Source organism: Rhipicephalus sanguineus, chromosome 1, assembly GCF_013339695.2.
Source record: "Rhipicephalus sanguineus isolate Rsan-2018 chromosome 1, BIME_Rsan_1.4, whole genome shotgun sequence".
Taxonomy (NCBI): Eukaryota; Metazoa; Arthropoda; class Arachnida; order Ixodida; family Ixodidae; genus Rhipicephalus; species Rhipicephalus sanguineus.
This window is the reverse complement of record NC_051176.1, coordinates 64,648,337-64,662,837: the sequence shown is the minus strand read 5'-3', so window position 1 is coordinate 64,662,837 and position 14,501 is coordinate 64,648,337. Positions and strand designations below refer to the sequence as shown.

Below are 14,501 nucleotides of genomic sequence, written 5' to 3'. Positions count from 1 at the left end.
GTTCCCTTCGTAAATCTTTTGACAAGTACATTTGTTGCCACTGGGTGGAAGCAACAGCTGGTGCCAAAAAAATAGGAAGTATGTCGAGTGATTCCATCATTTCAGATATTGAAGCAGTTTTATCGTGATAGTACGAAAAACAAGCAAAAACAGCTCCTTCATCCACGCGCTTCTTGCAACACTGCCCGATGTTTGTGAACAGACGGTGTTCAAGTCTAAAGTCGTAGTGTTGACATTTAACTTGAGCTGTGACAATGTACAGCGTAATTGTCCGTTGTTTCACTGGCAGCACTTGCAGTGTCCATTGGCTCCGATTCCTTAGCTTCGGGACCTGATGTCAGCGTTGCACATGGCGGCGGTCACGAGGCAGCGTTGCTACTGGTGCATGTTGGCTGTTCGGTCACAACGCGGTCACGTTTAGTGATACTTGCCATGCGTCGTCCAGTCATTACCTTGGGCTGCGAATGCGAGGGGTAGTCTGCAAAGACTGATGGTACTGCATCCTTCTTGAGCCGCCATCTTTATCCTTCTATGAAGCCCTCTGGTTGAAAATGGTGGCTACATACTCTTGTGTAGTTGGAAGTTGTATTAAGCGACCAATTATACCGCCTAATCGCTGCAAGCCACCGCTCCCGTACACCAGCGGCAGCTGGTATTTCATGGAACGAAAGCGCACCAGTGTTTTTCTTTCCGCTCGTTTTGCACAATGGTACGCAACATTACGACATACCGAGGCATGCGGAGCACGTGGTTGCAAAATCCTGAAATATAAAATAAAACACGAATACAATCAAATTCGAATACAATTTTCGCACCGGCATCACGGCCACACCGACTGCATGCGGCATACGTACCTGGGAAAGCCTGTGAGAAGTGCGAATTCAATTAAACTCGAATGTAAACACGCATTCTGGAGCTTCGTAATACACGCGGCCGTTCAGCGCCAGCTTCCCGTAGTCTACTTGCACAGCGCCGCCACGCGGCAGCGGCGAGCGGCGGCGGAGCGCGCGCTCGACGGCCTGAGGAGAGCGTTCGCCCAGGCACTGAAAAATACAGGAGGCGCTGACCTAACTCATTCAGTTCACGTTATAAACAATCATAGATTTCGCGTTGTACAAAATATATCACGCTGGCAATTTTCCTGTATGTGACGCCATTTTTTTCGTTCATTTACCGAAAAAACTTGGAGTGCGCTTGAGCTTCGCCTTTAAGAGTAGAACGCGATAGCGTAATCGGGCCCCGTGCGCATCGCCTTCTCAATTGCTAGCTTCACCGACACCGACGCCGACACCGGTATTTCTGCGAAACGAGCTCTTTAACGTTGTCGCGTTAAAATTTGGGCCGGCGAGGACGCACAAAAACAGACCCATTCGGGCGTGAAGCGCGAACGACGAATCGGCGACTGATGGCCTTGAACAGACGAGCTTCGTTGGAGAGCGCGGTGAGAGGGACGCGCGCATTTTTCCTTCTTCGCTAGCGGACTCTCACCACAGAGGGCGCGTGAGCGCTGTGCCCGATTCCGTGACTTTATTAGGACGCCCGAGCGAGCGCAGTTTCGCCTCCTCAAGAATTATTGCTCCGTGCGAGAGGTCGCTGGATCGATTCCGCGCTTCGGAAGCATTTTTCTGAATAATTTTTCTTTGATATATATATATATATATATATATATATATATATATATATATATATATACATACATATATATATATATATATATATATATATATATATACTTATACATTACAGTGCATGGCGACGGCGACAGCAAAATCCAGCCGAGACTGTCCATATGATTGCTATCGCAATAAAAAAGACTATAAGATAAAGTTCCGCTGTCGGGAATCGAAAGTACGACATCTCGGTCCGCGACAATAAGCGTAAGCGCCAGGCGCGCTACCGACAAAGCTACCAAGGCAGACGCGGGCGCTGCACAAACGCGCCTCATATCTCTTACACATTCTCTCTCGCACGGTGCTCTCTGTTGGCGGAGCCAGGCGGGCGGTGCGGTGCCGCCGTCTATGAGCGGTGAAGCGAAGTAATGCGGCATGACACTAACGCCGATAGAGAACGATTCGGCGACGATGCACTTAAAGCGTAGCCTGCGAGATTGCGCGCCAGCAGGCAACCTGCCGGCGCGCACTCTCGGAGGCCATGGTTAAAGCGTCTCGATACTAACAAAAAACACTGGCCGCGATAGCATCGGGGAGTCGTCCCAGAGGCAGTTACATTCTTTGCATTTCGCTTCGTGTTAGCGTCTGACGGCTCGTTGTCGGAGTAGTGCAGTTCCAGATGCGCCAACAATGTTTCTCCGCCGCCGACTGCTTCCAGTGTGATAGCAACGACTGATAAAACTGCTGCAATAAGCGCTGCAGAAAGGCAGCGATGTCGACGGCATTTGTCCTGCCTTGGTGAAGCAAGTCAGAGGCCACCGGGATGTGGAACACCTGCGCGCGTTCGCGGCTCAAGCCACGAGCATCTGCCTCCCGTGTTGCTGAAGCGCAGTGTGGTAGTGCATGTATGAGCACAGGCATTACCCTATTACTGAGGAGCGCACGCCGTCCCGTTTCTCTCCTTAATTGACGACGCTTTGGAGAAGTGCATATCGAGTACCAGTGTTTATTATGTGCTTGTTGATGTCATCTTTGCGCGGGGTTCACTATACGCTGTGTGCAGGTATATGTCAACAACTTCAGCTACCACAACGGTTAGTCGTCGCGATGCAGATGTGACACTAGGCGTCAACGTGGGTGCAACCACGTCAAACGGTGCTATAGCTGCCAAATACCAACATACATTGTACAAGCTCTCATATATCACTACATAATAAGCACTACTTTTGTGAAGACACGTTTCGCTTTCGTGTTATACCGATTCCTATGACGGAGGGATCAGCCATGTTTTTTTTTTCTTTTTTCTCTGCGCATTCAGTGACCTTTGCTGGTGAGTAAACAGTGTGAGCTTGCGCTTGTCCGAGATACGCGGCCTTGTTTCATGAATTATCATGAAATACCTCCTTCCCGTCTGGTGCAATTAACGCCATCTAGCGTGTGAAACTATACACAGCAGTGTGACGCACTTCCGTGCTGCCTGCGTCGTTTGCTCGCGTTCTTTCGCTGCCGCATGTGCTGCAAGATGTCGTTGCCGTTATCGTTTTTATCATCGTCGTATGGTGGCAGCGAATTTCTTGGCGCTTCCACACGTTTCCTGCGGACACAGACTCGGGAGCAGGGGCGGAATAGTAGCCTGCTGGAACAGGCGCGGCCAAAAGGCAATGGCTACCATGACATCATCATTCTAGCTTCGCCAGCTCGAATCTCAGCCGCAGTCGTGACGTCTCGGAAGTTGAGGGTCACCTTCAGGTCACCTTAGATGATGTCAATGTCACGAGGTGCGGCGTATAGCACTGGATGGCGCACGCGAATTCCAAGCTTCATATAAATTATCTTCCAAGATACATTTCCTGCTGAGATTTGGTAGATGTTATACGCATGCTCACAGAAATCGATCCCGCAGGCTATCTGAGCCGCGAAATTTGGTGTCAGTAACCCTTTCAGTATCAGCAACGCATCCTCGCTTCCACTCGACGGGGTACGCCGCATCGCGTCCTCGGGCGGGACAGCATGATGCTCCTGCTGACAGTATTTATCATGATGTGCGGAAAACGCTTTCACCTGTGTACTTTGAGGTGTCTTACGTAGAGACGCAAAATCGCATGCTTATTTTTGACGTTTACTGCGAAATCTCCTGCCACAAACTCTTTGATGGGTTATGCGAATCTACCTGTATATATCTACATATATGTTTTCTTGACGATAATAAATATTGCTTTATTTGTAAAGTCTTCGGGAAAAAACTTTGTGGACAGGAGAGACGCTTTTTCGCGTACTGTTTTTTCGCTCAACGGCTTACAGGGATGCCGCAGCTGGTCCAATACTCAACGCTTCTGACATTATTTTACTTCTACATCATCTGTTCTTTAGCTTCAGGCAAACTTCAGTTTCCCTATTCAAACACATATATAATGTAATAAAGTAGACATGCTTTTTTTTAGAGAAAACCGGTAATATTATCAATCCATTCTGTCGCAGTTGAACGAGAAGTCAACTTCTGATGACTTTGCAAATCAGAATCCTGATTTAAGTATAGGGCGAATTTAAAAATAGTGCAGAAAATTAGTAAATTTCAAAATATGCAGAAACACGAAGTTTACAAACACATAATCATTATTATCATCAGCCTGACTACGCCTATTGCAGGGTAAAGGCCTCTCCCATGTTTCGCCAGTCAACCTACTCCTGTGATTGCTCTGGCCACGTTATCCCCGCATACTTCTTAAAGGGACTGTCCACCGCTCGGAGAAATTTTTCTGATTGTGGTGAAAATGAGGAGATCGTTCGTCACATCGGTGGCAACGAGCACGCTTTTGCCCCATAAAAAAGGAATTATATTTTTAATTTGATCTTGAAAATCGTGAAAGAATGACCGCTAGCGTCACCCAACGGCGATGTGGTTCAATCCACTGGTATGACAAGAAATCCTCGAAAGTAGACTCATTTTGCTTAAAAACAAACATGTATAACTTGAAATTGTATTTTACGTACTCAGTTGCGTCAGAGAGTAATTTCTTGCCTTTTTTTTCTCACGCATCCAAAAAGGCGCCCGGTGGCGCTGCTTGCGGCGCCGTCTTCGATTTCTTCTTCTTCAACTCGCGCGCTATGCCATGCGGCTCTCCGCGCTGGTCTTACTGTGCCGCTGTATTGTTAGGATGTCTCACATGTGCTGCGCTGTGAAAGCGCGCATATTGTGTCTCTTTTTGATGAATGGACTTGGCTTGGATTGCGGCAGCAGTGCTAAAATAAACGCATAGACTGCGTTTACTGAAAAACAAGTGTTCTGTAATCGTATAATAAGGCATCATTTAACTGCTAGCGCTCTGAAAACGACTCTTACATTCACTACAATAGTGTTCAGCGAAAATAAAGTAATTCTACAGAAATCACATGTGCTTTCGGTTTTCATTTTTACCGGCACTACAATCGTCATCGCGTCCACCAACCAGTGTTATGGGCATATTTCGCGCCAATGGAAGACCGAACGCAGATCGAAAAATTCAGTTTTAAAAATTTCTACTCACTTTCCAGAGAAGCTGCTGCAAGGTTGGACACTTCAGACGGTACGCTTTCTATTGCGGTACAAAACAGAAAAACGATGACGGATGGTAGACAGTCCCTTTAAAGGGGCCTTACAACACTTTTAAATGCGAAGCATTTCTTAGCGAACCTCAGGCACTTTGGGCGTTTCTATCTACATATCTATCTATCTAGCCGCCTACGTCTGGGCGCTCTCCTGGTCGTCTTCATAAATTGTAATATACCAAAATTGGCACAGCACGGAATCAATGCATGACGAACACGATTCACTGGTCATGACATGAATAACGCAAAATACCTGTCGCGTACGTCATTAAACCCTTTCTCTCAGTCACGTGTGGCACATACCCGCATACCAGAGTTCATGTTATGCGGGTATGTGCCACAGGTGATACAAAGTCTCAACCAACACAGTAACCACGAACACACACATTGACACGCAAGGAAAGTGATAATAACAATAATTGTTGGGGTTTTCTGTCCCGAAACCACGATATGATTATGAGAGACGCCGTAGCGAGGGGCTGCGGAAATTTTGACCATCTGGTATTCTTTAACGTTCATCGAGATCGCACAGTACACGGGCATCTAGCATTTTGCCTCCATCGAAATGCGACCGCCGTGGCCGGAATCGAACCCGCGACCTTCGGGTCAGCAGCCGAGCACCGTAACCGCTACACCACCGTGGCGGACGCAAGCATAGTGAGGAAGCTGAAGACAGAAGACCCCTGGAAGACGCTGAACTACCATGCACTCGTTCACGTGGTCCGCAACGTGGACGACTTCGCATACGCAAAAACCGGGGTCAATGCTTCCTACAATAAATCTGCCGAGAGAACCAGGCCTCTCAACATTACCGCTGACTTCAACATTCATTGATCAAGACCCAACAAGGCCGCTACGTGCCCGCGTGCGCGCTCGCGATCACACTGAAAGTAAAGCGCGCGTTCGAAGAAAAAAAAAAAGATAAAATGCTGAAGGTCATGACGCCCGTGTGACGTAACTTCTTTCCCCCGTGCCATCCCTCCCTGCTTAGCTTCCAGCGCGCTCGTCGGGACGAGAGAAGAGAGGAAGCGATTACTGCTTGGGACAAATCTCTGTAACTGCACTCGTACTAGACGGATTCTAAAATTTTTTGCGGCCGTCGACTCATGAGTCACTAAACTCCTTTCACAAAGCCATTAGATAGTTACTTGGAAAAGTCTTGCAGGGCCCATTTAATCACATTTGCCCACCTAACTTTCTGCCTCCCCCTCGCGGGCTTTCCTTCTTTTTGAATCCAGTCTGGTGACTTTTAATGACCAGCGGTTATCTTGCCTTTTCACCACGTGCCTTACCCATGCCCGTTGCTTCTTGATTTCGACAAAGATGTCCTTAACACCCGTTTGTTCCCTGACACACTATGCTGTCTGCTTGTCTCTTAAGGTTACAACTATTTTTTTGCCTTCCATTGCTCGCAGCGTCGTCCTCAATTTAAGTTCAGCCCTCTTTGTGAGCCTCTAGGTTTCTGCTGCGTTGGTAAGTACCGGTAAGATGCAGGTGTTACACACCTTTCTGTTGAGGGATAGTGGTAAAGTACCCTTGATGATTTGAGTACGCCTGCTCCATTCTTATTCTGCTACTTCAGTCTCATGGTTCGGCTCTGCGGTCACTACCTGTCCTAAGTAGACGTATTCCTTTACCACTTCCAGTGCCTTGATACCTATCGCAAACTATTGTTCTTTTCCGAGGCTGTTGAACATTATACTTTAGTTTTATTCATATCAATCTTGACGCCTGCCGTTCTACTTTTCCTATCCAATTCAGTAATCATGATTTGCAATTCGTCCCCTGAGTTACTCATCAAGGCAATGTCACCAACGACTCGCAGTTTACTACGGTACTCACCACTAGCTAGTATCGCTAACTGTTCTCAATCTAAGGCCCTAAAAACCTTCTGTAAGCACGCGGCCAGTAGGATAGGGGAGATAGTGTCTCCTTGCCTTACATCCTTCTTGATTGTAATTTTATCGCTTTTTTATGGAGGACTGTGGTGGCTGTGGATCCGCTGTGGATTTCTTCCAGATTTTTTTATATGGTTCGTCGACGCGCTGATTCTGTAGTGCCTGCACGATTGCTCCGATTTCCACCGAATCAAATGCTTCAAATCAAAAGACAGATAAAATATGTATCTGCTTCAAAAACAGATATAGAAAGTGCTCTATAGAGAATCCGATTGAGTATCCAATGCGGACACATTTATGAGAATTTACACTTTACGCGAACTTGCTACGGTTTTGCCAGGGTCTCGCGAAAATCTTCGTCGCAATTTAGGGGCGCACGTAAGCGTACTTTGTAAACCTTATTCTTTTTCCCTTTACATGAATTATGAGGGTGGGTGGGGGTGGGAGAGGTTCCCAAAACAGTTTTATCATTGTTTCATAGTTGACTTGTGCAGTAGGAAACTTCACCGTTGTATTGAAGTTTCGCAAGTATCAACAGTTCTTATTTACTACCGATAGCAAAAATAAAACTCTCTTCTTGCATAAAGTAGGTTCCTTATTTTTTAAAATGCAGCGAGCCTAATGAAATTCGGTGCAGAGGTTGTCGGGAAAAAGGATCTCCTTTATACGTATTTAGTTGGGAGTACGTTATATTACAAGCACCTATATTACAAGCACCTAAGCCTCCTACGTGCACAACGTACCTCGGCGCGCCCTTCCCCTCTGCCCCTTGTAATTCACGCCTCGGTTCTCGGTAGGTTTTCGTTACGTGTGAGAAGAATGAACTCGTCCGTGGTTGAGTGTAGTGGATGCGTAAAGTTGCTATTTGATTTTTCGTCGATGAACGGCAGATTAAAGGGACACTAAAGAGAATCAATGAATTGGTTTAGATTGATAAAGTGTGCTCGGAGAACTCTTGTGTAGTTTATTTCACCACCATAGGTTTATTATTAGAGGAGAAAAGCAAGCTCAAAGTCTCATTTTTAAATTTCGCGCCGAACTTTGTAATTCGTGACGTAAGAGATTTCAAAGAGCATTTAACGTATTTGGCGCCACTGGCTCGACGAAATTTCTACAAACTCATTATGTCAAGTCTCCGGCCCTCTCAGAGGACAATGTACTTCGATTTAACTGATTAGGAACTACGTAGGCCCAAGCAGGCGCCGTCAAAAATATGTGACGTCAGGGCAAATGGTGCGGGAAGTCCAAGGTGGCGTCGCTACCTGTATTTTCTTTTTGCGCGTTTTCTCGCTTATTAAGCGTCTTCTCGCAGCAAGCGTGGTGTTTTTGGTATCGTGGAAGACTACTTTACTAATGCGAGAAAAATCGTTTTGCTCTTTAGTGTCCCTTTAACGGACACCATATATATATAGGAATGAGTTCAACCCTCTTGTTCGTACTTACCCGTAGTCGTGACCACGAACACGAGGAGCGAGCATGCGGCAATTACGACGGCGCGCATCGTGGTCGGCACGTCTAAGAATACTGTCACCCTCGACGTTTCCAGAGGACTCGAAGACGTATCGTAAGCGCTGCCTTCGCCCAGACACTACTCGAGTAATGCTACGCTAGCCTGAGAACGTATATTAGGCGCGACCCGACCTGGGTCACTGCTATCAAAAACGTGCAGGGAAGGCTTTCCTCTCAGATACGTAAAGTGCATCAAATTTCGCCAAGCACATGGAATGATAAAAACTTAGGGGACGTGCTGGAAGCTATAGAGTTTCAAAGTGCGGTTAACGCAAACTTGGTGGTCTAACGGAAACGAAGTCTATTCGACTTCAATTAACAATACACATAGGTGAAACACGGGTAAGTCGTCTGAAGTTCACTAGTAGACCGCTTATTCTTTGCGGGCGATGTGTGGTGCTTATCTGATTTTTCTTAATCTATAATCAAGCGCAAAGAACTATTTCGCATGTCTGCAACAAGAAGCGCAGGAGTGGCTTTCCTTGAGTTTTATGCATTACAGAGAAAGAAAAAGCTGGATATTTTAGTTTTCTTGCGCACAGCCCGAAGGAAACAGGAAACAGGAAGCACCAAACATCACACGCTTAGGCAAGGCGAGCCGCTGGTGCATGTGAGACGACTTAGCGCTTTCTATAACATACGGCCGCGACGCGCCTTCATTCAAATTTCGTCACTTCCTTGTCATGGATAGTTCTGACGTGACATACTGGCCGCGTTTCCTGCCCGCCGGGCGCGGTCAGTTTCGATATCGCCCTTAAAATTCGATGATGGCTATCTCAAATTACGTGCAACTTTTGTGACTTCTAAAAACGTGGGTATGCCAGAAATTCTCACAGACTACAACTTCATAATATAAACTGCGCTAAAGTCAATAAATGAGAAAAAAGTTAATTAACGAGATTTTGTTATTTAGTCACTTCAATCTCATTTTAGCTGCAGCATTTATTTTCTTCCCGACGTAAAGTTCGTGTGCGGAAAGGACTGGAGCCTGACTGTCACAGGATGTTTATTAAAAGTCTGTATTGTCTAAAAACAAACACCCTGTATAACTAACTCACTTTAAAGATAAACGTAAACTCTCTACTGGGGAGTCATGCCTCCCACAACTCTCCGAAAAGAGCATAATGATCTCCAAAAGAAGAGTATAATAGCGCCTTGGTTATTGTGGAGTCCCGTCAACCAACTTTCCAAGCGCTTAGATTTACAGAAACCTGTAGGCACTACTTTCGATTGGCGACACAACACGCTAATCATCCTCTTTGCGGAGCGATTCAAGAAAGAACCGCTGCCCGTATCCATGCAGATACCATGCAATGTAAAAATTGACTACCTACTCATGAATACTGGTCGGCGAGCACAACTCATCCCCCATGGCGACTTGCCATTCCAGAAATTGTCACATCGATTCCGGGGTTAACTCGAAAGTGTGCCATGCCCATTATTGCAATAAAACAATTTACTTTAGCCCATCTTTACACAAATTATGCTGATCGTATTAGCGTTTACACTGATGGGTCCTGTCGAAAACAAGGTTCTACGTCAGCTTTCTCCATACCTGAATACCAAGAGAGAAAATCTTTTCGGCTCTGTCACTTTACGACGTCCACAACGGCATTACTATTTGCTATGCTTTCTGCTTTACGCTACATATGTAGACAGACAGGACCACTTCGCTGGGTAATTTTAAGTGACTCGTAATCATCATTAGTGTGTATTAAAGACATCAACTTAGGAAAATCGTATAACAAATTAACATATCTCAGGTCACTGTGAAATCACCGGAAATGTCACAGCTGATTGTGTGGCACATGCAGCGCATCAAGATAACGATTTATCTCTATTACCTCTCCATTACCTCTCGAGGCGAGTGATGCACGATGTTTCTTGAACAAACTATGTGATCGATTGTCCAAAGAGACTTGGTTCGCGAACGGAGCTCAAAACTCTCAATTATATACAATCGATCCTGAAATGGAATTTCAAATTCCGATTAAAATTAGCCGTTCTGTAGAAACATTAATTCACAGACTTCGTCTAGGCACTGCCTACACTAAGAGCTTCCTATATAGGATAAGAAAAAACTAACTGCGCTACATGTACATGTGAAGAGGCAGAAGAAGACATAGAACACCTCCTTCTACACTGCAAAAATTATGCTGTTCCCCGTAAACAATTCTTAGAAAAACTAAACAGATTGGATAGACGGCCGCTATCATTAGCAAAAGATTTGGGTCCATGGCCAACAGAAACCTTTCAAAAGATTGCTGCACGCGCCCTAGTTCAGTTTTTAGAAGAGTCGGAAATATAACAAAGATGCTGATTCACATTTGTAATTATTCTTCACATTGAGATGCTTCTGGTCACATGTTTCGCGTTGCCTCTTGTGATTCAATTCAGCTATGTTTAAAGTGCAGGCAAGGGTCCAGTGACTGTTGTGTGATCGCATTATACAAAGGACTGTGAGATGAACTCTTCGGCAAAGTGCGAACGTTTCTTGTGTGTCTTGTTTGTGAACATTGTTGCCGACATGTGGACATTATGCATGGCGTGAGAAGATTCCTTTTAAAAGGACATTGCCGTGAGTGAGTTTTATAATACTCTACTTTTATTTATAAGCTCGTGACGCAAATCAATAAGTAAGGGAAGAGGAGTAGCCGGAGCCATGTGTAGGCACCAGCCTCTCCTTAAAAACATCTAATAAAAAAAAGAGTTAACGTGTATCTTTAAAGAGAGCTATATATGTGTCTCGTCAAGATTCATGAAAAGGGTAAGAGGTAATACTTTCTTCCTTGCAGTGTGAGTGCGTATCAGTGGATAGCGACATCGCTGGTTTTACAAGAATATGGCAGGCAACCGAATGCGCTAATGTCTCTCTACGCTCTGCAATCTAAGCTTGTAATGTATTCAAATTAATGGCCGACACTCACAAATCAACTCGTATACCCAAGCTGGTGTCGTCCATTCTGTCACGAGCGTATGTAGTGAAGGGTGAAACAGTAGAACGGTCGCGCCAGCCACTGCAAAGATAGCGATGGTATCGGCTTACATACGGTGAACCCAACTTGCGCGCACAAAGATTTCGCATTCCGGTTTCAGTAGGTTTCAAATGTGCCCCTAATAATAATATTCCATAGTTTTGGCACGTAACCCACATAATTAATTTTAACGTTACGTATTATTTATATAGCTAATTTTTGCCTTTCGCAGTTGACGTGGCTCAAACGTCGATCTGCGTGCCGCCGTTGTAGCGTTGTCGCTAAGATCGGCCACTTGGCGAACACACAATAACGAGGTAATGAAAAATAAAGGTACCTTTCCAAAAACGGGCCGAGGGCTAGATTTATGTATTGATTTCGTTCATTTGTTATTCAGTTTGCTAATCATCACTGCCTTCGCAAGAGGCTTGGCACCCTCAATACTTGTATCTTAGATTGGCACATTGGTACGGATGAAAGGAAAAAGACTCCCCACGTAAAACTTCCTGAGCAATTTTTTTTTTTTTGGGGGGGGGGGAGGGGGCGATGAGTAAAGTGTTAGATTTTAGGTTTCGCGATCTTAAGCAGCAACTCCGGCAACAAAATTGGGAAAGACAGATGAAAGAATGAACGTATAGGTATGCGGTGTGTCCCAGCTATCATCCACTTAGGAAAAAAAGAGGAATTGCGTTACGGGAGGACAACCAAGTACATTGAACATTGAAAATTGTTCATTTGCAGGAAAAAATACAAAATTTCCCTGCGGGAGGCAAAGACTAAAGGCTAATTTAGCCTGACGAGGTCTTGACCTCCTAATACATAATTATTTGAGGTTTTGGAGGTCTTGACCTCCTAAACATGATTATTGCTCTTAGCAATGGGGGAATTCGCCAGTAGTTTTTTGTTTAATGACAGCTATTTGCCAGATTTAATGAAATATTTAAATCCAGAAGTGCTATCCTCATTTAAGGTGACCAATGAGCCATTTGTAGGCATTTTTAACGGACATCTAACAACGGTATTTTCAGCAACGTAGCAACTGCGTGCTAATTTTCACCGGCAGATAAAAACCCGTTGTTAAGAAATCGGTTCGCAGTCATCGCGTAGTATATTGTTGACTTGTCGCAAATCCACACAAAGTCACATTATATTATCTGGCTTTTTCACCACAAGTGTTGGTGACGAATATTGTGCCAAAGACTTTTCTATAATGCCTTGTTGAAGCATGTCATGATTCTCTTTATCCGCGGCCCTCTTAACTGCAACAGGTATTGGATATTGTATCACCTGAATAGGCGCCTGGGTCGTCACTTATAAATGACATACTTCAAGCTTAGTTCGGCCTGGCCTGGCGAGCCCATTTAGCGATTCCACTTGTGCAGGTGTTACTTCCTGACAAATTCTTACCTCAGGGTAGTACTGTGTCTTCGCTAGCGGCACAAAGGCAACGTCTTTAGCTTCTGATTCTTTAACTTCAGTTTCTACTGAGCACGTTGCTGAAGTTCGCTCGTGTCGATCCTCGTAACGTTTTAGTAGGTTGATGTAGAACAAGCCCTTCCTCGTGCCCAGGCTAAGTAGTCGACTTCATTTTCCCATTATCTGATTGTTGAAGGGTCCTTTAAAATGAAACAATAGCTTTATTTTTCCGTGGACAACACTATTAATACTTTGCCACAAGGTATTAGCTCGATAGAACGGCATCGTAGCGAGCCTTCTAGCTGTTTGGATGTTTCACTTCTTCCTGCGCAGTTTTACACGTGTCCTCAAGAACAATTCGCAAGTCAGCAACATACTTGTATGTAATTTTTTCCGTGTCAAGTGCGCCTTTTGCCCACAGTTCTTTCAACACTGTCACAGGACCTCGCACATGTCGGCCGTATAACAACTCGAAGGCAGAGAAGCCTAAATGGGCTCCCAAAGAGAAGAGTTCGAGCAATTGGAATGCACACAATTTGGTGTTGGCTCGCTCGACGCGGCGCGGCAGACGAGTTCTCGCCGGTTCTTCTGAGTCTAGTCTGCTGGGCGCCTTGAACAGGAGACGTGCCGTATGCGAAGTTTCTCGGCGTTGACAGCCGACCAGGTACCCCCGACGGATGTGTTCGGCCAGGCCTACACGTCTTCTCAGCTCCAGATTCTCGCTCCATCTCCTCGGCCGACGTGACCTGTTCTCTTTTTCTCGCGCTAAGTGGGCACGTGCAAGGAGGCGTCTTCAAATGCGGCCAACAATTGTTTCACTGATGTACGTGCTTGTGCGCTTTTGACGCTGCTTCATCGTCGTCCTTGATGCACTTACTAGTCACACCCGTCAAGTGTGAAAATTACGAAGTGACTATTGGATTTTTTTGAATTTTAATCTTTATTTAACGTCATATTGAAAATGTTCGAGGGCGATGCTTTTGCTGGTGCGCCTTGCGCGGTAGTCACATAGCATTTTAGGCATGACATGCTTTTAGCTCCCCTTGTCGACGGCCTTCAAGTGACCTTCAACTAAATGCCAGCGCCGTTATCCCGGAACTTAAATCGAGACATCCGGGAACTGAGACGATATCATCCGGGCGTCGGTGCGGGAACGAAACGAGACATCCGGGCAATCAGCCAACAAATTTAAGAAATTGCGGTCTTTGGCTGTCGACTCTTAATACAGGACCGCATAACATACCCTATAGCTATGGTCCAAAAGCGTACAAAATATATTGCTTCAGTTATTCGTAGTGATTGCTCACTCTATCACTGAAGCTTGCAGAGATGAAAAACTTTTGAGCACGGAGGGTCGCTGGAGGCAACGTTTCGACAAGAGGTCGTGTCTTCTTCAAGGCTGCCACTGTGTTCCAGTTGCTGCCTTTAAGAAGACCAGACCGCTTGTCGAACCATTGGCACCAGCGACGCTCCGTTTTCAATAATTTCTCTTCTCTGCTAGCTTCCCC

At 45.5% G+C, this 14,501-nt stretch overlaps 1 protein-coding gene across 1 annotated transcript in view; it reads right to left on the bottom strand.

Moving 5' to 3' along the window:
* LOC119392307 (uncharacterized) overlaps positions 1-8,632 on the bottom strand; it is a 120,165-nt gene extending 111,533 nt beyond the window's left edge. The window contains exon 1 of the mRNA XM_037659677.2: positions 8,537-8,632. Within this exon, the coding sequence (XP_037515605.2) occupies positions 8,537-8,594 (58 nt within the window). The 5' untranslated portion in view covers positions 8,595-8,632. The remainder of the gene's footprint in view (positions 1-8,536) is intronic.
* Positions 8,633-14,501: the final 5,869 nt, after the last annotated feature.